The sequence below is a fragment of the Trachypithecus francoisi genome, unplaced genomic scaffold (assembly GCF_009764315.1).
Source record: "Trachypithecus francoisi isolate TF-2019V2 unplaced genomic scaffold, Tfra_2.0 Lachesis_group13, whole genome shotgun sequence".
In the NCBI taxonomy this organism is placed as follows: Eukaryota; Metazoa; Chordata; class Mammalia; order Primates; family Cercopithecidae; genus Trachypithecus; species Trachypithecus francoisi.
Genome location: NW_022681458.1, coordinates 106231698 through 106255457, shown reverse-complemented (window position 1 = coordinate 106255457; position 23760 = coordinate 106231698). Strand labels below are relative to the sequence as shown.

At 39.6% G+C, this 23760-nt stretch overlaps 1 protein-coding gene across 1 annotated transcript in view; it reads left to right on the top strand.

Annotated features, from left to right (window-relative positions):
- THSD7B (thrombospondin type 1 domain containing 7B) overlaps nt 1–23760 on the top strand; it is a 927497-nt gene that overhangs the window by 742271 nt on the left and 161466 nt on the right. The window contains 1 exon segment of the mRNA XM_033231647.1: nt 23644–23649. Within this exon segment, the coding sequence (XP_033087538.1) occupies nt 23644–23649 (6 nt within the window).

Genomic DNA, 23760 nt, shown 5'->3' with positions numbered 1-23760 from the left:
AAGCATGTTGGGGGCATTTCTATGCATATGAGGAATGCATATTAGGTATCAACTCAGGTCAGTCAATGCCTCCTTACAGCCTTGCCCAGAGCTTAGAACTTGGTATTTGCACAAGAAAGGATTGTTGCAAATGTGAATTGTGACTTTATACCTAGTACCTTTTATGTTTCATGGTTTTTTTTATATTAGAAAGGTTTAAATCAGGAACAAGGATTTATAGTTTTATGTAATATTCTCAGTACTTCACACAAGGGTAAAAGCTAGTGCATGGCAGGGGCAGTTAACATTTAGGATCACCCTGAATTGTGACTTTTACTTTAAGGGTGATTCTCTCAGGGAGCATATTGCTTCACCTAGCATCCGTTCATGAAATCATAAAACTAAACATTCACTGCATCTGCCCCTTTTGGAATAAGATACTATTGACATATGCAAATGTATTTTATTAATCAACATTGAAGATTATTCATATAGTGAAAAGAAGAGGATTCTATGATCTAGCAAAATTAACTCTTTTAATAGAATATGGTATATCTGTTTTTATGAAGTATCTGAATACAAGCCTAATAAGTATGGAATGTTGAATGAATTAATCCCTAATATTAGAGTCATTTCAATATTACACTGAGGGGTTCTGCATCCACTTTTTGGAAAAAAATAATTTTGGTAAAGGCATTTTATTAAGAGATCAAAATATACAATCTCAATAAAATTTTTGGTTAGGTTTTATACTATGATATGACAATGAATTCATTCTTCCATTTATTTTGCTATTATTCATCTTAATTGATACCTCTATAGGTTTCTTCAGCGATGGGAACCTTACCTTAAAGTAGAATGAAAGTTAGAATCTCAACTCCCTCCCCGAAAAGAATCATTGATACATTACCAATATGATTGTACTTATAAAAACCACTTGAGTAATTGGCATTTAGTTCAAGATTTCCTCAAGAAAATTGCCTATAATTTACTAATCTAATTGTGGGTTAGCAAGGAAATTAGCATCTCTGAAGCCACAGAATAGCAGAGGTAAGTTAAATTTAGTGGTTACTTGTGAGGCTAGTTACAGAAATCTAAGCAGGGCTTTCCCTAGTGAAGGATGTTGAGTTTCCCCTCAATGCAACTGGAAGTGCTTTGTTCGCTGTGGTCTGGCTAATGAATTAAGTAATTTAAACAGGAAAGGATTAAATGGGTTGTGATGATCAATGCACAAGCTAAAGTGTTGATTTGTCTGCTTTCAGTGTTTATCCTAAACCTAAATACAAGAAACTCATAAGCCAATAAATGATGTGTAGTGAAACATTTTAGTATAATCTGAAAATATAATCTGATAATAAAATCACTGATGATGAAGTCAGGTTCTACGCATTGAGGATAACGTCCCTTGATTTATTATTCTTCCAAAGTTAATGTTCTTTCATTATAACAATTTTGAACTTCAGTGGTTATCCTACTAAATGAGATACAAAGTCAGGTTTGTAGTTAACTATGCAACATAAATCCTTACAGATAGATAGATAGATAGATAGATAGACACACACATATATGTATGTGTGTATATATGTATGTTTGTACACATATAAAGAGAAAGACGGATACAGAGATAGGAACAGATGGATAGAAAAAGAGAAAGAAAAAGAGAGAGGGAAAGGTCAGAGACAAATCTTACATTTGAAATGAAGTGCATTGATTCCATTAATAAAATCTCAAGGGTGAAATGAGTACAACCTAACTTCTTGCTAACCTTGACTTGGTACTAAATAAATGCTTCAGAATCAAGCTACCTTTATTGTTAATTAGGATGAAAATGCACTGAAATCAGCTAACTTTGGGAAGCTGTGATTCTCATCATAACTACAATCAATAACTTAGATAAATATAAACTTGGATGTTTAATCCTTGAGACAGTCCCCACTTTGATTAATCCAGTGCTAGATATATTTTGTCATCAAATTACTCTTACTTTGAATACTACTTCTATTCAATCTCAGCCCCATACAACAATATCTCTGACTCCATGGGTTATGGTTTATAATGTTTATTTTCAGGTTGATGAATTTATAATATTCTTAGAGGCCTGTAGAAAATCATGCAAAGTGTGTATGTATATCCATGTATGAGATATAATGTAAACGGAAAAAGTCCATTCCCTCTGTAATTTTTAGAAGATGCTGGTCATTACTGCATATTACATATATTACATAATAACAGGCTGTCAACAGTCACAAACCTTTCCAAAGAAACAGTAGGGAAAGATACATTTTTTAAACACAATATTCATTCTATCTTTGTTATGTACAGAGTATCATGCATCCAAATGGGCCATATATGAGGTATAATCTGTAAGCAAGCATATCATTTTTATAACTCTGGGACATATATATACACACGCACACATATATGTTGTGTATATATATATAATATATTTATCTACTTCTTAAAATGAACTTTGTTGAGGTTTAATTATATATATAAAATGAAATCCTAAGTATACAATAGTTTTCAATGAGTTGTATACACTTGTATAAGTAGCACCCCAGTCATAACACAGAATATTTCTCCCACCCCAATCAGTATAAAAAAATTTCTCACAAAAAGTCTCCTCATTCCCTTTTCTAGTTGCCACTGCTGTTGCCCTAGACCCTGGTCTTGGTTCAAAATCACAGCTATTCCCCATGTTAAGCTTGTCCTACACCCTGTAAGAATAAACATGTTATATGTTGAGGGACAGAGACATGAGAAAGAATTTTGAAAATTCTACATTGCTGTACATGTAGATATTATAGTTATGTAATGTTATATTTTTGCCTTTTTCATGAGAGGAATATCAAGTGATGCAGCTGAAGAGTAATAAAAACATAGGCATTGGTGCAAAACAGATCTGCTTTTATTTATTTATTTATTTATTTTTTATTATACTTTAAGTTCTAGGTACATGGCATAACGTGCAGGTTTGTTACATATGTATACTTATGCCATGTTGGTGTGCTGCACCATCAACTCGTCAGCACCCATCAATTCATCATTTATATCATGTATAACTCCCCAATGCAATCCCTCCCTACTCCCCCCTCCCCATGATAGGCCCCAGTGTGTGATGTTCCCCTTCCCCAGTCCAAGTGATCTCATTGTTCAGTTCCCACCTATGAGTGAGAACATGCGGTGTTTGGTTTTCTCTTCTTGTGATAGTTTGCTAAGATGATGGTTTCCAGCTGCATCCATGTCCCTACAAAGGACGCAAACTCATCCTTTTTGATGGCTGCATAGTATTCCATGGTGTATATATGCCACATTTTCTTAATCCAGTCTGTCACAGATGGACATTTGGGTTGATTCCAAGTCTTTGCTATTGTGAATAGTGCCGCAATAAACATACGTGTGCATGTGTCTTTGTAGTAGAGTAATTTATAATCCTTTGGGTATATACCCAGTAGTGGGATGGCTGGGTCATATGGTACATCTAGTTCTAGATCCTTGAGGAATCGCCATACTGTTTTCCATAATGGTTGAACTAGTTTACAATCCCACCAACAGTGTAAAAGTGTTCCTATTTCTCCACATCCTCTCCAACACCTGTTGTTTCCTGACTTCTTAATGATTGCCATTCTAACTGGTGTGAGATGGTATCTCATTGTGGTTTTGATTTGCATTTCTCTGATGGCGAGTGATGATGAGCATTTTTTCATGTGTCTGTTGGCTGTATGGATGTCTTCTTTTGAGAAATGTCTGTTCATATCCTTTGCCCACTTTTTGATGGGGTTGTTTGTTTTTTTCTTGTATATTTGTTTGAGTTCTTTGTAGATTCTGGATATTAGCCCTTTGTCAGATGAGTAGGTTGCAAAAATTTTCTCCCATTCTGTAGGTTGCCTGTTCACTCTGATGGTAGTTTCTTTTGCTGTGCAAAAGCTCTTTAGTTTAATTAGATCCCATGTGTCAATTTTTGCTTTTGCTGCCGTTGCTTTTGGTGTTTTAGACATGAAGTCCTTGCCCATGCCTATGTCCTGAATGGTACTACCTAGATTTTCTTCTAGGGTTTTTATGGTATTATTAGGTCTAACATTTAAGTCTCTGATCCATCTTGAATTAATTTTCGTATAAGGGGTAAGGAAAGGATCCAGTTTCAGCTTTCTACTTATGGCTAGCCAATTTTCCCAGCACCATTTATTGAATAGGGAATCCTTTCCCCATTTCTTGTTTCTCTCAGGTTTGTCAAAGATCAGATGGCTGTAGATGTGTGGTATTATTTCTGAGGACTCTGTTCTGTTCCATTGGTGTATATCTCTGTTGTGGTACCAGTACCATGCTGTTTTGGTTACTGTAGCCTTGTAGTATAGTTTGAAGTCAGGTAGCGTGACGCCTCCAGCTTTGTCCTTTTGACTTAGGATTGTCTTGGCAATGCGGGCTCTTTTTTGGTTCCATATGAACTTTAAAGCAGTTTTTTCCAATTCTGTGAAGAAAGTCATTGGTAGCTTGATGGGGATAGCATTGAATCTATAAATAACCTTGGGCAGTATGGCCATTTTCACGATATTGATTCTTCCTATCCATGAGCACGGTATGTTCTTCCATTTGTTTGTGTCCTCTTTGATTTCACTGAGCAGTGGTTTGTAGTTCTCCTTGAAGAGGACCTTTACATCCCTTGTAAGCTGGATTCCTAGGTATTTTATTCTCTTTGAAGCAATTGTGAATGGAAGTTCATTCCTGATTTGGTTCTCTGCTTGTCTGTTACTGGTGTATAAGAATGCTTGTGCTTTTTGCACATTAATTTTGTATCCTGAGACTTTGCTGAAGTTGCTTATCAGCTTAGGAGATTTTGGGCTGAGACGATGGGGTTTTCTAAATATACAATCATGTCATCTGCAAACAGGGACAATTTGACTTCTTCTTTTCCTAACTGGATACCCTTGATTTCTTTCTCTTGCCTGATTGCCCTAGCCAGAACTTCCAACACTATTGAATAGGAGTGGTGAGAGAGGGCATCCCTGTCTTGTGCCAGTTTTCAAAGGGAATTTTTCCAGTTTTTGCCCATTCAGTATGATATTAGCTGTGGGTTTGTCATAAATAGCTCTTATTATTTTGAGGTACGTTCCATCAATACCGAAATTATTGAGCGTTTTTAGCATAAAGGGCTGTTGAATTTTGTCAAAAGCCTTTTCTGCATCTATTGAGATAATCATGTGGTTCTTGTCTTTGGTTCTGTTTATATGCTGGATTACGTTTATTGATTTGCGAATGTTGAACCAGCCTTGCATCCCAGGGATGAAGCCCACTTGATCATGGTGGATAAGCTTTTTGATGTGCTGCTGAATCCGGTTTGCCAGTATTTTATTGAGAATTTTTGCATTGATGTTCATCAGGGATATTGGTCTAAAATTCTCTTTTTTGTTGTTGTCTCTGCCAGGCTTTGGTAGGATGATGTTGGCCTCATCAAATGAGTTAGGGAGGATTCCCTCTTTTTCTATTGATTGGAATAGTTTCAGAAGGAATGGTACCAGCTCCTCCTTGTACCTCTGGTAGAATTCAGCTGTGAATCCATCTGGTCCTGGACTTTTTTTGGTTGGTAGGCTATTAATTGTTGCCTCAATTTCAGAGCCTGCTATTGGTCTATTCAGGGATTCAACTTCTTCCTGGTTTAGTCTTGGGAGAGTGTAAGTGTCCAGGAAATTACCATTTCTTCTAGATTTTCTAGTTGACTTGCATAGAGGCATTTATAGTATTCTCTGATGGTTGTTTGTATTTCTGTGGGGTCAGTGGTGATATCCCCTTTATCATTTTTTATTGCGTCTATTTGATTCCTCTCTCTTTTCTTCTTTATTAGTCTTACTAGCGGTCTGTCAATTTTGTTGATCTTTTCAAAAACCAACTCCTGGATTCATTGATTTTTTGGAGGGTTTTTGTGTCTCTATCTCCTTCAGTTCTGCTCTGATCTTAGTTATTTCTTGCCTTCTGCTAGCTTTTGAATGTGTTTGCTCTTGCCTCTCTAGTTCTTTTAATTGTGATGTTAGAGTGTCAATTTTAGATCTTTCCTGCTTTCTCTTGTGGGCATTTAGTGCTATAAATTTCCCTCTACACACTGCTTTAAATGTGTCCCAGAGATTCTGGTATGTTGTATCTTTGTTCTCATTGGTTTCAAAGAACATCTATTCTGCTTTCATTTCGTTATGTACCCAGTAGTCATTCAGGAGCAGGTTGTTCATTTCCATGTAGTTGAGTGGTTTTGATTGAGTTTCTTAGTCCTGAGTTCTAGTTTGATTGCACTGTGGTCTGAGAGACAGTTTGTTATAATTTCTGTTCTTTTACATTTGGTGAGGAGTGCTTTCCTTCCAATTATGTGGTCAATTTTGGAATAAGTGTGATGTGGTGCTGAGAAGAATGTATTCTGTTGATTTGGGTGGAGAGTTCTATAGATGTCTATTAGTCCCCTTGGTGCAGAGATGAGTTCAATTCCTGGATATCCTTGTTAACTTTCTGCCTTGTTGATCTGTCTAATGTTGACAGTGGAGTGTTGAAGTCTCCCATTATTATTGTATGGGAGTCTAAGTCTCTTTGTAGGTCTCTAAGGACTTGCTTTATGAATCTGGGTGCTCCTGTATTGGGTGCATATATATTTAGGAGTGTTAGCTCTTCCTGTTGAATTGATCCCTTTACCATTATGTAATGGCCTTCTTTGTCTCTTTTGATCTTTGATGGTTTAAAGTCTGTTTTATCAGAGACTAGGATTGCAACCCCTGCTTTTTTTTGTTCTCCATTTGCTTGGTAGATCTTCCTCCATCCCTTTATTTTGAGCCTATGTATGTCTCTGCATGTGAGATGGGTCTCCTGAATACAGCAGACTGATGGGTCTTGACTCTTTATCCAGTTTGCCAGTCTGTGTCTTTTAATTGGAGCATTCAGTCTATTTACATTTAAGGTTAATATTGTTATGTGTGAACTTGATCCTGTCCTTATGATATTAACTGGTTATTTTGCTCGTTAGTTGATGCAGTTTCTTCCTAGCCTCGATGGTCTTTACATTTTGGCATGTTTTTGCAATGGCTGGTACCGGTTGTTCCTTTCCATGTTTAGGGCTTCCTTCAGGGTCTTTTGTAAGGCAGGCCTGGTGGTGACAAAATCTCTAAGCATTTGCTTATCTGTAAAGGATTTTATTTCTCCTTCACAGATGAAACTTAGTTTGGCTGGATATGAAATTCTGGGTTGAAAATTCTTTTCTTTAAGAACGTTGAATATTGGCCCCCACTCTCTTCTGGCTTGTAGAGTTTCTGCCGAGAGATCTGCTCTTAGTCTGATGGGCTTCCCTTTGTGGGTAACCCGACCTTTCTCTCTGGCTGCCCTTAAGATTTTTTCCTTCATTTCAACTTTGGTGAATCTGGCAATTATGTGTCTTGGAGTTGCTCTTCAGGGAGGTATCTTTGTGCGTTCTCTGTATTTCCTGAATTTGAATGTTGGCCTGCCCTACTAGGTTGGGGAAGTTCTCCTGGATGATATCCTGAAGAGTGTTTTCCAACTTGGTTCCATTCTCCCCTCACTTTCAGGCACCCCAATCAGACGTAGATTTGGTCTTTTTACATAATCCCATACTTCTTGCAGGCTTTGTTCATTTCTTTTTCTTCTTTTTTTTTTTGGTTTCTCTTCTCGCTTCATTTCATTCATTTGATCCTCAATTGCTGATACTCTTTCTTCCAGTTGATCGAGTCGGTTACTGAAGCTTGTGCATTTGTCACGTATTTCTCGTGTCATGGTTTTCATCTCTGTCATTTCGTTTATGATCTTCTCTGCATTAATTAGTCTAGCTGTTAATTCTTCCACTCTTTTTTCAAGATTTTTAGTTTCTTTGCGCTGGGTACGTAATTCCTCCTTTAGCTCTGAGAAGTTTGATGGACTGAAGCCTTCTTCTCTCATCTCGTCAAAGTCATTCTCTGACCAGCTTTGATCCGTTGCTGGCGATGGGCTGCGCTCCTTTGCAGGGGGAGATGCGCTCTTATTTTTTGAATTTCCAGCTTTTCTGCCCTGCTTCTTCCCCATCTTTGTGGTTTTATCTGTCTCTGGTCTTTGATGATGGTGACGTACTGATGGGGTTTTGGTATAGGTGTCCTTCCTGTTTGATAGTTTTCCGTCTGACAGTCAGAAGGACTGTCTGTTGTCTGTTGGAGATTGCTTGAGGTCCACTCCAGACCCTGTTTGCCTGGGTATCAGCAGCAGAGGTTGCCGAAGATAGAATATTGCTGAACAGCGAGTGTACCTGTCTGATTCTTCCTTTGGAAGTTTCCTCTCAGGGGTGACTCCACCCTGTGAGGTGTGGGGTGTCAGACTGCCCCTAGTGGGGGATGTCTCCCAGCTAGGCTACTCAGGGGTCAGGGACCCACCTGAGCAGGCAGTCTGTCCATTCTCGGATCTCAGCCTCCGCGTTGGGAGATCCACGGCTCTCCCCAAAGCTGTCAGACAGAGTCGTTCGCGTCTGCACCGGCCCCCGCTGCTTTCCCTATTGGACTTCAGCTGTGGGCTCTCCCCAGAGGTGGAGTCTACAGAGACAGGCAGCCCAGTTCGAGCTTCCCAGCGGCTTTGTTTACCTACTTAAGCCTCAGCAATGGCGGGCGCCCCTCCCCCCTCCTGGCTGCTGCCTTGCGGACAGATCGCGGCAGACTGCTGAGTTAGCAGTGAGGGAGGCTCCGTGGGCGTGGGACCCTCTCGGCCAGGTGTGGGATATATTCTCCTGGTGTGCCTGTTTCCTTAAAGCGCAGTATTGGTGTGGGAGTTACCCGATTTTCCAGGTGTTGTGTGTCTCAATTCCCCTGGCTAGGAAAACGGATTTCCTTCCCCCTTGTGCTTCCAGGTGAGGCGATGCCTCGCCCTGCTTCAGCTCTCGCTGGTTAGGCTGCAGCAGCTGACCAGCACCGATTGTCCGGCACTCCCTAGTGAGATGACCCCAGTACCTCAGTTGAAAATGCAGAAATCACCGGTCTTCTGTGTCGCTCGCGCTGGGAGTTGGAGACTGGAGCTGTTCCTATTCGGCCATCTTGCTCCGCCCCTTTAGATCTGCTTTTAAATTCCAGATTATCTACTTTCTCAATGCACAGTGTTCAGTACAAGTTACATAATGTTTGTGAACCCTGGTTCCCTCCTCTGTTAAGTGGAGACAACACCCACTTACAGAATATAGAAAAGAGAAAGTGGGCTGGGTGTGGTGGCTCACGCCTGTAATCCCAGCCCTTTGGGAGACCGAGGCAGGTGAATCACGAGGTCATGAGATCGAGACCATCCTGGCCAACATGGTGAAACCCCGTCTCTACTAAAAATACAAAAATTAGCTGGGCATGGTGGCGCACACCTATAGTCCCAGCTACTCGGGGGAGGCTGAGGCAAGTAAATCGCTTGAACCTAGGAGGCAGAGGTTGCAGTGAGCCAAGATTGTGCCACTGTACTCCAGTCTGGCGACAGAGTGAGACTCCATCTCAAAAAAAGAAAAAAAAGAGAGAGAGAAAGTGAGCTTCGGTGCAGTGATTGTCATGTTTATGTTCCTGAACATAACTTCCCCTCTAATTACCTTTACTTGAAAGGCCACTTCTGGTTCATCTCAGTTCTTTACAATACCTCTGACTCCATGGGTGATAGTTTACAATATTTATTTTCAGGATGAGGAATTGAATTTATAACATTTATAGGTTACTGAATAAATTAATGAAAAGTATGTATATAGTTTATATGTAGAATAAAAGGTAATTGCAAAAAAAAAAATCCTTCATCTGTATTTTTGAGGAGATGATAGTCATTATTGCATCTGTCTAATCTAAGACCTGCTCATTCTCCCTCAACTCTTGCCATGCTGCTGAAAATGTTGGTGTTGGATTATTCCACTCCCATCTAATCCATGGAGTTGACTGTTTTTCTTTATGAGGATGTCCAAAATAGCAGCAACAAGTCTAACTATGTCCTTTCAACAAGGAAAGGTATTATCATCTTTACCTAAAATGATTATTGGTATAATACAAATGTGATTGAGCCACACGAACATTAGATCCCCACTGAAGATTTGGTAGACTGTTCATTGTTCGTCTTTTCTGTGGAGTCATCTTGGGTACAACACACACCTGAATTTAGTCGTGGATTATAACGTCAGGAAAGGATATGCGAGAGTGCTGCTTTGCTGGTGAGGTGATATCCATATCTGTTGGGTCAGTTTTATAGTTTCTGCAGATCAGGAAAGCTGCCATGTAAAATGGTATAGAGATGTGTGTTAATCCAGACTGTCCAATGGGCAGACTCTAAGACAAGATTAAAGGCAATGTATTTAGAGGAAACGCCTGTGAGAGAAAATACACAGGCGTGTATCATGGCCAGTTTGCCATGATGCAGGTCTGACCTGGACTGAGGGAGACAAGGAAGGGAGAAAGTGAGGAAGGCAGGAAGGGAGGAAGTGAGGAAGGCAGGAAGGGAGGAAGGGAAAGAGGGAGGGAGGAGCAAATATTTTAGAATGAAGGCCTAAGAGGAATTCAGCACGGCCATTGGAGGATCCTTGAGCCAAATTTGCCTGTCCCACATTTCCCAAGAAGGGGCCTGCTTTGTGTCTCTGCTGCAGTCAGTCACAGGCTGGGAGCAACCCACAAGAAGCATGGACCAAGTGGTCATTTTCAGACTTTAATAAGAGAAGATAATATGCTTTAATACGCATAGAAATCACTCGGGGTTTTTGTTCAAATGCACATTCTGATTCAGTGGCTCTGGGGAAGGACATGAGCTTCTGTGGCTCCAAGTTCCAGGAGCTGCTTATGGCACTGGACCCTGGACCACAGGTTGGGTCACAATGGTAGGAGCACTTAGCTATGGGTCAGTCCATCCACATTTGTGGATTCATTGCTGTTCCATTCACTGGCAACCTGGGAAGCCCAATTCCACCGAACTTTTGTACCAGCCCAACTCATAGGCCACTGTCCAGTCTATAGATGACTGCTCTGTGCCACATGATCACCACTGGACCGACGATCTGTGAACAGAGTCCTGGGATAAAGTTGTATAGAGTGGCAACTTTGCATAATAAATAGTGTTTTCAAGTAAAAGTATATTAATGGAGAACTAGAGGTATAGCAAGGCCATCAGATGAGAAGATGACTGCCATGGAAAAGACAGTTGGTATACTCACAGTTCCCAAGAGGAGGGACGCTCCATGTAATGGGGCCCACAATGGATAGCACCAGGGCTGTCAGGAAGCAGAGAGAGCACAGAGACTGTGATAAGAGCTTTTATCTTGGTTTTCCAGGGAAGAAATGGATAAGGCAGGGGAAGCAGGCTTAAGATTGGCTAGTTATAATAACTGGCATAGTGGCCAGCTTTAATTATCTGGTACCTGGCTTAGGAGCGATTAGGACAGATGGATAGTGACCCTGTGTGTAGGAGCTTGTAAAGGAGGTAGTTGAGATGTGAACTCTGGATTGGTGTGTGTTTGAAAAGCACATCCCTGGGGAAGGGGATTCCTCCTGAGGAGGAGGGCGGTTGAGTGGGAGACGACAGGAGGCCGAGGCAAGGTGATCCAGGCCTATCATTAGGTTGTTCAAAGCAAAGCATACGCTTCATATCCACGCAAGGCAGAGGTTACAGCATCACATTACAGAAGCTAGAATGAGGCTAACACAGCCATTGGCTTTGTTTTAGAACTGAGTCGTGGCCACAAAAGCCCTTAGATACCTCTTCTTCATAAACATCACCATTTACACACAAGGGGAATTTTCTTTAGAGGATAGATATGTCCGTGGGTAAACCATTTTCTGGTCAGATTAGGCATCTTCTTCCCTTCTTTTGGATTCTTTAGTGTTCCTGAGTAAAAACTTATTCCAATCCTTGGTTCTATGCTAATGGCAACCAATTAAAACTACCCCTGTATTTCTCCAAGTGGTCTGAACCTACTTGCCTGTGACTCTGTGATTCTGACCCTCAAATGCTGCTTTGTGGAAAGCACAGGGAGATGTGGAGACACTTAGATAAATACTCAGGAGGGAGGTTTGAAAAAGCCCACAAACAGACATCTCCATTAGCATTTACCACATGAAATGCTTCAGAGCGCGGACATCCTTCTCTTCAGCATTCACTCTTTTACAGGGCTCTTTCAGGTTTTGGGATGACCTCCTGATGAAAACCTGATTCAGTGCTAATGGACTGTAAGCTCTTGTAGTCTGGGAATGTTCTGGAAGCTACTGTAAGATGACCCAGCTTCTGGGCTCAGTAGGCAGCTGATAGTAAAAATATCTGAATCAGAAAGGAGTCTTGCACAGTAAATTTCAAGAAGGGTGAATTAGCAAGCTTAAACTCAGCAGACCCACTCATCTCCAGAGGCTTGAAAGAAGTAACAATCAAATAATTGGTGTTTTCTGAAGAAAGTAATGTTTGCTTCAGTTTAACAATACAAGCTCAGCTGGGGGACTCCAGGTGCCTGAAGATATTTGAGAGGGCAGCACATAATTATATCCTTGAAAGGAAAATAGATAACCCCTCCAGGAACTGAGTATTCTCTTTCATACAAAATCTGGCCTGTTTGTCAACCCCCATCTTACAATAACAGCTAGCAATGGGAGAGAAATTACAAATGGCTCTCACTCCAGTGCCAGAAAGTAACCTTCAGGCTTCTCTTCAAACCACAGAAAATAGAGCCACCTTAATACAAAGTCAAGGAATTACCAGCCCTGGGGAGGTCAAACTCCAGTCATGTATTACAGTTCAGGGATTTTCAGAACATAAATCATACCAGAAATTCCACTCTCTTTCTCCCTTGGCAACAAATTCCCATAACTTTGGGGTTCGGTGATTTGAACATTTCAGAGTGAAGTTTGATGGAATAAGCTTAGTCAGGTTCAGATTCAGAGCTGTTCTGTGAGCAGCTAGCTTGGCCACTTCAGGCAGGTGGTTTAAACTGCATGAAGTCATAAATCCCCGCTTCCTCCTTTGTGATTTTAATAAGGGCCTGATTAGGTAATAAATGGGTGTAAAGTTCCTTGTAAAGTTATAATTACCCTTCAAATAGGAGATTAATTTCCAAACCTGAATTTTTCTTACTGTGTTTAAATCCATTTTTTTCTGTTTCCTTTTTCTTCCTCCTTTTCTTCCTCCTTTTTTGTCTTCTTTCCTCTCTCTCTTTCCTTCCCTCCCTCCCTCCCTTTCATTCATCTTTGCTTTTGTCCTTCTGTCCTTCCTTTCATTCTTCCTTTTCTGTTTTGATTTATGTTTGGTGAAATTGATTACTTTCAAACGATCATTTGGGCCAAAATAATTACCCCAGTCAACAAATTGAGCCAGTATTGTAGAACCAGGCTTTCGGGGATCAAATTCTGTCTCCTCTAAGTGGCTGTGTAAACATGAGCAAGTTACTTAACATATCTGTATAATAGTTTCTTCATCTTAAAAAGTAAGAAAGATAATATTATCTACTTGGCAGGGTTCTCGTAATAAAAAAAATTAGTATTTGCAAAACAATTAAAATAGCGACTGGTTTACAGTAAGTGCTATAAGTATTTGTTAAATAAAGTAAAAGTGTTATTTGAAAAATGACAAGTTGAGATCAACTGAGTTTAGATTTCAGTTGTCTAAAAGAAATCCCTGTCCACTTGTTTTTATTTTTAAATTATTCTCTCTTTTTAAATTTCTGGTTTTGCTTTTTGTTGTTGTGTTTTAGAAACAGGGCTCTGTTGCCCAGGCTGGAGCGCAGTGGCACACTCATAGCTCACTGCATTCTCAAACTCCTGGGCTCAAGTGATCCTCCTGCCAGGCTTCTGCTAAATAAAACAATTTTAAACTAAATTAGTTAAGCTGGAGCTCATGTGTATAAACTGAGTCTCAGTGCTCAATTTATGCCTGGGCAAGTGCTGGCCTGTCCCTTCTCAAGGCAATTATGAGTTGGAGCACCCTCCTTTATAGAAAATACCCTGTGCCTAGAATTGTCCAGGGCCAGCAGTGTGGTCAGAGGAGAGACCTGAGCTAGACTTGGACCTGGAGCTAGATGGGGTTGGGACCTGTTTTCTGCCTCAGGACACTCTCCAACCTGCTATTCTACCATGCAGGGTTAACCAGTACTCCAAGAAGTTCCAAGGCTTACCACTATGAGGTCATTCTGGGACACTGTGGGCAGGTAGATACTAATTCCTGAAGGCAACCTGGCCAGTGAATCATTCTCCCTGGGCAAAGCAGTATTTCTTTTTCAGAATCATATGAACAGTGCTGATACAGTAATTTTGCAGGGCTCAAATTGGTTTAAAGAGACAGGAGTCCTGTACAACTTATGATAGCCCTGTGTAGCCTAAGTCATCTTCCTGTCTTTTCTTTTCTTTTCCTTTTTCTTTTTTTTCCATTCCTTCCTTCCCTTCTTTTCTCTCTTCTTTTTTTCTTTCCTTTCCTTTTCTTTTCTCCTTTCTTTCTTTTCTTTCTTTCTTTCTTTCTTTCTTTCTTTCTTTCTTTCTCTTTCTTTCTTTCCTTCTCTCTCTTTCTTTCTCTCTCTCTCTCTCTCTTTCTTTCTTTCTCTTTTCTTCTTCCCTCCCTTCCTTCCTTCCTTTATTTTGTATACCTTTATTTATTCACAATAAAATTTGGCCATTTTAAGTATACAGCAAGATATTTGTTTATTTATCTTAAACATTTTTTCTCTCTCTTCTTTGGATTGGATATTGATCTATATTGAATTTTATTTGTTTTATCATTATCTGTATATTTTTAATTATTTGAGCGTATTTTTCTCTAATTCTTTGAACATATTTTCCTTAAATTTGAGAATATTTAGATTAGCTACTTGAAAGTTTTTGTCTGCTAAGTCCACTCCTAGTCAATTTCTACAGATTGTTTTATTCCCTTCTGTGCATTGGTAACTGAATTTTGGCTACTACCGAAAGTAAATTTTAGAACATTTCTATAATCCCCCAATTTTTCCCTGTGCCTCTTTGCAATCACCACTGTGAAATAAAGGTGAAATAAAGACTGTGGTTAGATGCTTAATCGTCTATAATTGTTATAGGTTTATGATTGGTTATTCCTTTTTATCATTAAATATGAAATCTCTTTCTTTAATAACATTTCATTTCTTGATGGCTATTTGATCTGGAATTTATGTAGTCATTCTAGTTCTTTTCTGTTTATTGTTTGTTTTGTTTTAACATTTTTTTCTCCCTTTATTTTCAGCCTGTTTATGTCTTTGCATTGGAATTATGTCTCTTGTTAATATTAAATAATTGGAGATTATTTTTTACATAGTCAGAAAATCTCTACTGTTGGATGTGTTTAGCAAATTCATATTTAATATAATAATTGGTATGATTGGATTTAGATAAGGAATTTGGTTACTTATTTTCTATTTCCATCATTTATTTTTTATTCTTCTTTCTATCTTCTGTGAATTTCAATAGCCATTTTACCTCCTCTAGTTAAGTTTTAGCTATATTTATTTTTAAAAAGTGATTGCTGTAGGGATTATAATATGCATCTTGAATTTATTATAATCTAATGGTAATTAACCCTGACTTCTGATAAAATGGGGGAATTTTTCACAAGTATGGGTGCATTTCCCCCATTATTTTTGCGTTGTTGTCATACATATTACATCTGTGCATTATAATTTACATTATAAGCCCCCAAATATAGTATAACCTTGCTTCACACAATTGTAAATCTTAAAGAAGAAAGGAAACGCATACACCTTACTTACCATTTCTGATGTGCTTCATGTCTTCCAATGTAGATAAGTTAGCATTTGTGTTATTTTTCTTCCACCAAAGAACTTCTTTTAGTATGCTTTATAGTGAGATTCTCCTAGCAACAATTTTTTTTTAACTGTTAGCAATTTCAGTGGCTTCTTTGGCTTCCATTGTTTCTGAAGACAATTCTGCCACTGATCATATAGTTTTCCTTTGTACATGATTTGTCATTTTTCTTTGGTTACTTTTAAGATTTTCTCTTTATTTTTGGCTACTAGGAATTGCAGTCTCCTTTGTGTTTATGCTCTTTGGGGTTTGTTGAACTTCTTGATGCATTAGTTAATATTTTTCACTGATTTGGAAGGGAGCTATGCTAACTACTATGCCACATATACCCGTACCTCAGTATTTGTTACCAACTGGGGAAGGTTTTGTCCATTTTAGTTAAAATATGATTTCTCTCCTTTCTCTCTATCATCTTGTTCTGTGACTCCATTTGTATGATAGTTGGAATGCTTAATAGTGTATCACAGATCTCTGTTTATTTATCTTAAACATTTTTTTCCTCTCTCTTCTTTCAACTGGATATTGATCTGTTCTGAAGTTTATTTGTTTGGTCATTATCTGTATTTTTTTATTATTTGAACATATTTTTCTTTAATTCTTTGAATATATTTTTCTTAAATTTGCAAATATTTAGAATACCTACTTGAAACTCTCTGTCTGCTAAGTCAATTTCTACAGATTGTTTTATTCCCCTCTGTGCATGGATAACTTTTCTGTTTCTCTGCATGACTAGGAATTTTGTGAGAAACTAGACAGTGGAGATGATATGATGCAGATGTTATGTTGCAGTTACTTTCATGTCAGTTTCAGGTCCCCCCTGCAACCAAAGGGTTGTTGTGTTTTTTGTTTTAATAGGCAGTTAAGTTCCCTGGACTTAAGCTGACAAATCTGTCTGCTCTGAAGGGGGCAGTCCTTGATATGTCCATTTAGTGTTCGATAGCCTGGTTGCCTTGTAGAGTTGCAGGGTCAGCCAATGACATACACAGAGGTTATGCTAATACTGGCCCCATGCAGTAAGGCTTACATCCTCTGCTGCCCAAGCTGTTTGTTGGTTGGTAAATAGACTCAGAGACAGCAAATCCTTAATTCTCCTAGGCTTTCAGTCTTTGCCTGGATCATTACTGTGTCTCACCTGCAGGGGAGTTTAGAAGTAAACTGGGGATGTATGGAGAGTTTATTATTTCAACCTTTTTACATTTACCTAACTTCCAAAATTTTGCACTCAAATTTCTTGTTCCTTTGCCACCTGCCCCGAACTGGGTCTGCAAATATCAACTCTAAAACTATTGATTTTCCCACCCTGGATGAAGCCGTAGGAATGTCCCAGCCAGTGTCCACAAAATTACTATTCTTACCTGATGAATTAGCAGTGCTTCATGAAAAAACAATGTCCAAATTGCTACCTACCTTTTATCTTCTTTCGATGTCCGGAAATAATTATTTTTAATAATTTTGACCAATTTTAAACTTGTTTTCTCCCATCCAAGTGCTAACTAGGCGCAACCTTACTTAGCTTCCAAGATCAGATGAGATGAGTGTATTCAGGGTGGTATGGCCATAGAGCAATTTTAAACTTGCTTTCTATACGGTGTAATCACCCACACTTTCTATCAAGCATTATTAAAAGTACATTTTTTTCATTTTATTTTAGGTGATTTTTATAAATTATTTTAAATCATCCATGGTATCAGAATGTATGTAAGTTTTGTTTGTTTTCAAATGATTATTAGTTACATTAGTTACATTATTTCCTTTTTTTTTTTTTTTTTAAGACAAGGTCTTACTCTCTCGCCCAGGCTGCAGAGCAATGGCATAATCACAGCTCACTGCAGCCTTGACCTCCCAGGCTTAAGGGATCCTCCCACCTCAGCCTCCCGAGCAACTGACCACAGGCACTCACCACCACTCCCAGCTAATTTTTTGTATTATTTGTAGAGACAGGGTTTCATCGTGTTGCCCAGGACATATCTTGAACTCTTGACCTCAAGTGATCTGTCTGCCTCAGCCTCCCAAAGTGCTGGGATTACAAGCGTAAGCCACCACGCTTGCCTTATTCACTACTTTTAAAGGACCTTGAAAAGTCTATGGAAAAAGATATCATGGATATAAAGATTAATTTATGTGGGTACAATTATAAATCTTTTACATGTACTAATTCTTTTTATCCTCACAGCTAATACTTACCCCCATGAGGTAGTAATAATATTTTTCTCACTTTCCAGAAGAGTAAACTAAGCAGAAACAAGATGAATGACTTGCCCAGTGTCACCTAGCCAGGATTCAAGTTCAAGCAGAGTGGGATAATCACTTTGTATCATTAGAGAGGCAAACCTAAGATAATATCAAAAGTTGTCAAGGACTGTTAAAAGCAACACCACTGAAAACCTCTAAAGGGTGTACAATAAGGATCCCTGGTATTTCCTGGTGTCTTCCTCAAACTTTATCACATTAAATAACTCAGGTTCTCTAAGCCATTGGGGCTTGTTTGTCACTTTTTTAAACAATGCTGTTTATTTCTCTGATTAATCCCTCATATTTATCATAGTGAACCAGTGAAGAATAAAAAGCAGTAGGTTACATTGAGATTATGCATTAATTTGTTGAGGCTGAGAATTGGGGGAGAATAGGAAGTTTTACTACAAAACATATCTGAAAGGGCATAATAAAGTAAGTTGTTAAAAATTAATTACATTGCTATAGGATTGATATTTTAATTGCAAGTAGAGGATTTGGAGGGAATAGAATTCAGCATCATATGGAAATAAATCTAGGCTTGATCAATGAGGCATAAAAGGAAACATAAAATCTTTTAATAATTTATGCTAGGAAAACTATGCTCCAAATACTGCAAAGTAGGCATAAATATATGCATTTTATAATTTGAAGTTTTTGATGATATACAGACACATATTAAATATAACAAAAATCTTCTAGTATACATTTGACCAAAAATGATTTAACTAAAATATGCAAAAATTTCATTTAAAATGTTATTTATTTATTTTTTTTTACTTTCTGTCTTATTTAGAGTATCTTAGAAAACAGATCTTGAGGTAGAGCTAGAGCTAGCACCGTGAGGGCTATTCTGGAACCTGATTCTTATTCAAAAGTTGTCCAGACAACCAGGAGAGTTTGTGGATGAGGCAGCGGTGGAAGCTGGGAATCTCTATAAGCAAAACCTGAGTACGAGGAGACTGGTATCCAGAGGGTCTGAGAGGAAATGTAAATTGTGCCAGACACACATACTTTGTATCACTTCATTTATTTTTACAAGTTATAATTTTATATGTCTCAAAGTAGCAACACAGTTGCTTTCTATCTCTTTGCCTGACTGCATTTCTCTTTTCTTGACCCTGTCCGTATTGATCTCTTTTCATTATTGACAGTATTTTCCCACTAGACATCAGTTGAAAATTGATAAATGCCTTGAAATTGACCTTGCATCCTCTCTTATTGTCCATATACATGACAGTGTATGTGATGTGGTTGTGATGGTTAATACTGAGTGTCAACTTGATTGGATTGAAAGATGCAAACTATTGTTCCTGAGTGTATCTGTGCAGGTGTTGCCAAAAGAGATTAACATTTGGGTCAGTAGACTGGGAGAAGCAGACCCACCCTCAATCCGGGTGGGGGCCATCTAATTAGCAGCCAGTGTGGCCAGAATAAAAGGCAGGCAGAAGAATGTGGAGAGAATAAACTGGCTTAGCCTTCTAGCCTCATCTTTCTCCTGTGCTAGATGCTTTCTGCCCTTGAACATTGGACTCCAAGTTCTTTAGCTTTGGGACTCGGACTGACTTCCTTGCTCCTCAGCTTACAGGTGGCCTATTGTGGGACCTTGTGATACTGTGAGTTAATACTCCTTAACAAACTCTCCTTTATATATATCTATCCTATTAGTTCTGTCCCTCTAGAGAACCCTAATACAGATTTTAGTACCAGGAGTGGTTCCAGAGGAACAGAATATTAAGGACAAAGTTCTTTTGTTGGTTTTGGAGTTTCTGGAGTTGGCTGCTTAATATGATAGACCCAAAAATGCTAAGGTCTACTTCTAATAGTATGGAGAACACTAATAGTTCTTTGTGTGAACTGTTTAGAGAGTTATGCAAAATAAATGCATTTGACACTCCTGATTCAACACTCGTGAGAGGCAAGGAGTTTGGTGACTCTAAACATAATAAACGTAATGAAGTTGGTTGGTTGCTCCTAAGTTCACTGGGCAAAGTGATGAAAGAAAATGAAGAACACAGTGATTCTAACTCTGGGCTTCACAAGCAAATACTTCACATCTGCTAAGATTGCCCTGAGTGACAGTCTTATCTCCTCTAGAGAAAGAGCTGAAATTTTGGAACACCAGACACAAGCTCTTATCATGCCAGTGGCTGATCTGCAATGAAAGATGTATGTACAGTCTCGCCAGGTGTCTACTGTTAAGTGAGGGTATCGACTGGAAAAGATGGAACCCTACAACTTGGAATGGGGACATGTGGGAGGACCCTGGTGAAGCTGGGGACACTGAGTTTGTAAACTCTGATGAACTTTTTTTGCCAGAAGAAACAGCTTCCCCATTCCCATTAGTGGCAACATCCCCTCCCAGTCCCATGCTGCTGTCAGCCTTTCCACCTTTGTCTGAAGTGATCAAACCTGTGCTGCCTGAGGCAATAGTGATGGCCTCCCCTGAGGCAGCTGCCAGACGAAACAATATCGATTCTCCTCAGGACCCTCCCCTAACACTCCTGTTTGCTTCTAGACCTATAATTAAACTGATGTCCCGCTGGACTCCTACAGGTGAAGTTCAGAGTGTGAGCCACAAGGAGGTGCATGACACTTGAAAGGAACTACTTGAATTTTCTAGTTAATATAAGCAGAAATCTGGAGAACAGGCATGGGAATGGATATTAAGGGTGTGTAATGATGGTGGAAGGAACGCAGAGTTGAATCAGGCTGAATTTATTTATTTGGCCCACTAAGTAGGGATTCTGCATTTTATGTTGCAGCTCAGGGAGTTAAAAAAGGTTCTAATAATTTATTTGCTTGGTTAGCTGAAATATGGATTAAAAGATGACCCACTTATGTACCCAAAGGATTATAAATCATGCTGCTGTAAAGACACATGCACACGTATGTTTATTGCAGCACTATTCACAATAGCAAAGACTTGGAATCAATCCCAATCAGTGACAGACTGGATTAAGAAAATGTGGCACATATATGCCATGGAATCCTATGCAGCCATAAAAAAGGATGAGTTTGTGTCCTTTGTAGGGACATGGATGCAGCTGGAGACCATCATTCTCAGCAAACTATGGCAAGAACAGAAAACCAAACACCACATGTTCTCACTCATAGGTGGGAATTGAACAATGAGATCACCTGAACTCAGGAAGGGGAACATCACACACCGGGGCCTATTGTGGGGGGGGGGGGGGGGGGAAGGATAACGTTGGGAGATATACCTAATGTAAATGATGAGTTAATGGGTGCAGCACACCAACACGGCACATGTATACTTATGTAACAAACCTGCACATTGTGCACATGTACCCTAGAACTTAAAGTCTAATAAAAATATAAAAAATAAAATAAAAAAAAAGATGACCCACTGTGAGTCAGCTGGAAATGCCTGATCTCCCTTCGTTTAATGTAGAGGAAGGGATCCAAAGGCTTAAGGAGATTGAGATGGTAGAGTGGATTACTGACTTCATACCTACTCATCCCAGCTGTGAGGGTCCAGAAGATATATCCTTGACCAATACTTGTGAAATAGATTTGTAAAGGCAGCACCTGCATCTTTGAGGAGCCCTGTAATTGCTCTTCTCTGCATGTCAGATCTAACAATGGGAACTGCAGTCACTTAACTACAGCATTTAAATGCAATGGGAATAATTGGATCCCAAGATGGCTAGGGCCAAGTGGCAGCACTCAGCCAACAAAATCAAAGTGGGTGTAGCTACCATAATGGACAGCAGATGCAAAGCAGCAATTAGAATAGTCTGACTCATATAGAGCTCTGACATGGGCTAATTAATCGCGGTGTTCCTAGAAGTGAAATTGATAGGAAGCCTCCTGCATTTGTACTTAATTGATATAAACAGGAAACTTCCAGGTCAAGTGGACAAAAGACTAATTTGAATTCTAAAAACAGAGAATCACTGACCCTCAATCAATTTCCAGACTTAGACCAGTTTACAGATCCAGAACCACTTGAATGAAGGAGAGACCAGGTCCCCTTGAGGAAGGACCCCACTACATTACCAATAATTTACACTGTTAATCTTTCTCTCATCCTTCCCCAATGAGACCTCTAGCCTTTTACCAGGGTAATCGTGCACTGGGGAAAGGAAAATGATCAGACATGTTGGGGACTACTGGACACTGGCTCTAAGCTGACCTTGATTCCAGGGGACCCAAAATGTCATTGTGATCCTCCAGTTAAAGTAGGGCCTTATGAAGGTCAGGTAACTAATCGAGTTTTAGCTCAGGTCCGACTTACAGTGGGTCCAGTGGGTCCACGTACTTATTCTGTGGTAATTTCCCCAGTGCCAGAATGCATAATTGCCATAGACATATTTAGCAGCTGACAGAATCCCCACATTGGCACCATGACTGGTAGGGTGAGGGCAATTATGATGGGAAAGGCCAAATGAAAGCCATTAGAGCTGCCTCTACCTAGAAAAATAGTAAATTAAAACAATATTGCTTCTCCAAGGGATTGCAGAGATTATTGCCACCATCAAGGACTTGAAAGATGCAAGGTGGTGATTCCCACCACATCCCTGTTCAACTCTCCTATTTGACCTATGCAGAAGCCAGATGGATCTTTGAGAATGACAGTGGATTACTATAAGCTTAACCAAGTGGTGACTCCAATTGCAGCTGCTGTACCAGATGTGGTTTCCTTGCTTGAGCAAGTTAACACATCTCCTGGTACCCAGTATGTAGTCACTGACTTGGCAAATGCCCTTTTCTCTATTCCTGTCCATAAGGCCAACCAGAAGCAATTTGCCTTCAGATGGCAAGGCCAGCAATATACCTTTACTGTCCTAGCTCAGGGGTATATCAACTCTCCAGCTTTGTGTCATAGTCTTGTTCGAAGAGACCTTGATCACTTTTCACTTCCACCAGTATCACACTGGTTCATCACATCGATGACATTATGCTGATTAGATCCAGTGAGCAAGAAGTAGCAAACACACTGGACTTATTGGTAAGATATTTGCATGCCAGAGGATGGGAGCTACATCTGATTAAAATTCAAGGGTCTTCTAACTCAGCAAAATTTCTAGGGGTCCATTGTTGTGAGTCCTGTTGAGATATTCCTTCTAAGGTGAAGCATAACTTACTGCATTTGGTCCCTCCTACACCTAAGAAAGAGGCATAATGTCTAGTGGGCCTATTTGAATTTTGGAGGCAACACATTCCTCTCATTTTAATGTGTTACGCCAGCCCATTTATCAAGTGATCCAAAAGACTGCTAGTTTTGAGTGGGGTCTAGAAGAGAAGAAGGCTCTGAAACAGGTCCAGGCTGCTCTGCAAGCTTCTGTGCCACTTGGACCATATGACTCAGCATATCCAGTGGTGCTTGAGGTGTCAATGGCAGATAAGGATGCTGTTTGGAGCTCTGGCAGACAGGCCCCCATAGGTGAATCACAGTGGAGGCCTCTAGGATATTGGAGCAAGGCCCTGCCATCTTCTGCAGATAACTGTTCTCCTTTTGAAAGACAACTTTTGGCCTGTTACCGGGCTTTGGTGGAAACTGAATGTTTGACTATAGGTCATCAAGTCACCATGCAACCCAAACTGCCTATCATGAACTGGTTGCTTTCTGACTCATCTAGCCATAAAGTGGGTCATGCACAGCAGCATTATCATCAAATGGAAGTGGTATATATGTGATTAGGCTTAAGCAGTCCTAAAGGCACAAGTAAGTTACATGAGGAAGTGGCTGAAATGCATATGGTCTCCACTCCTGCCACCCTGCCTTCTCTCCCCTAGCCTGCACCAATGGCCTCATGGGGAGTTCCCTATAGTCAGT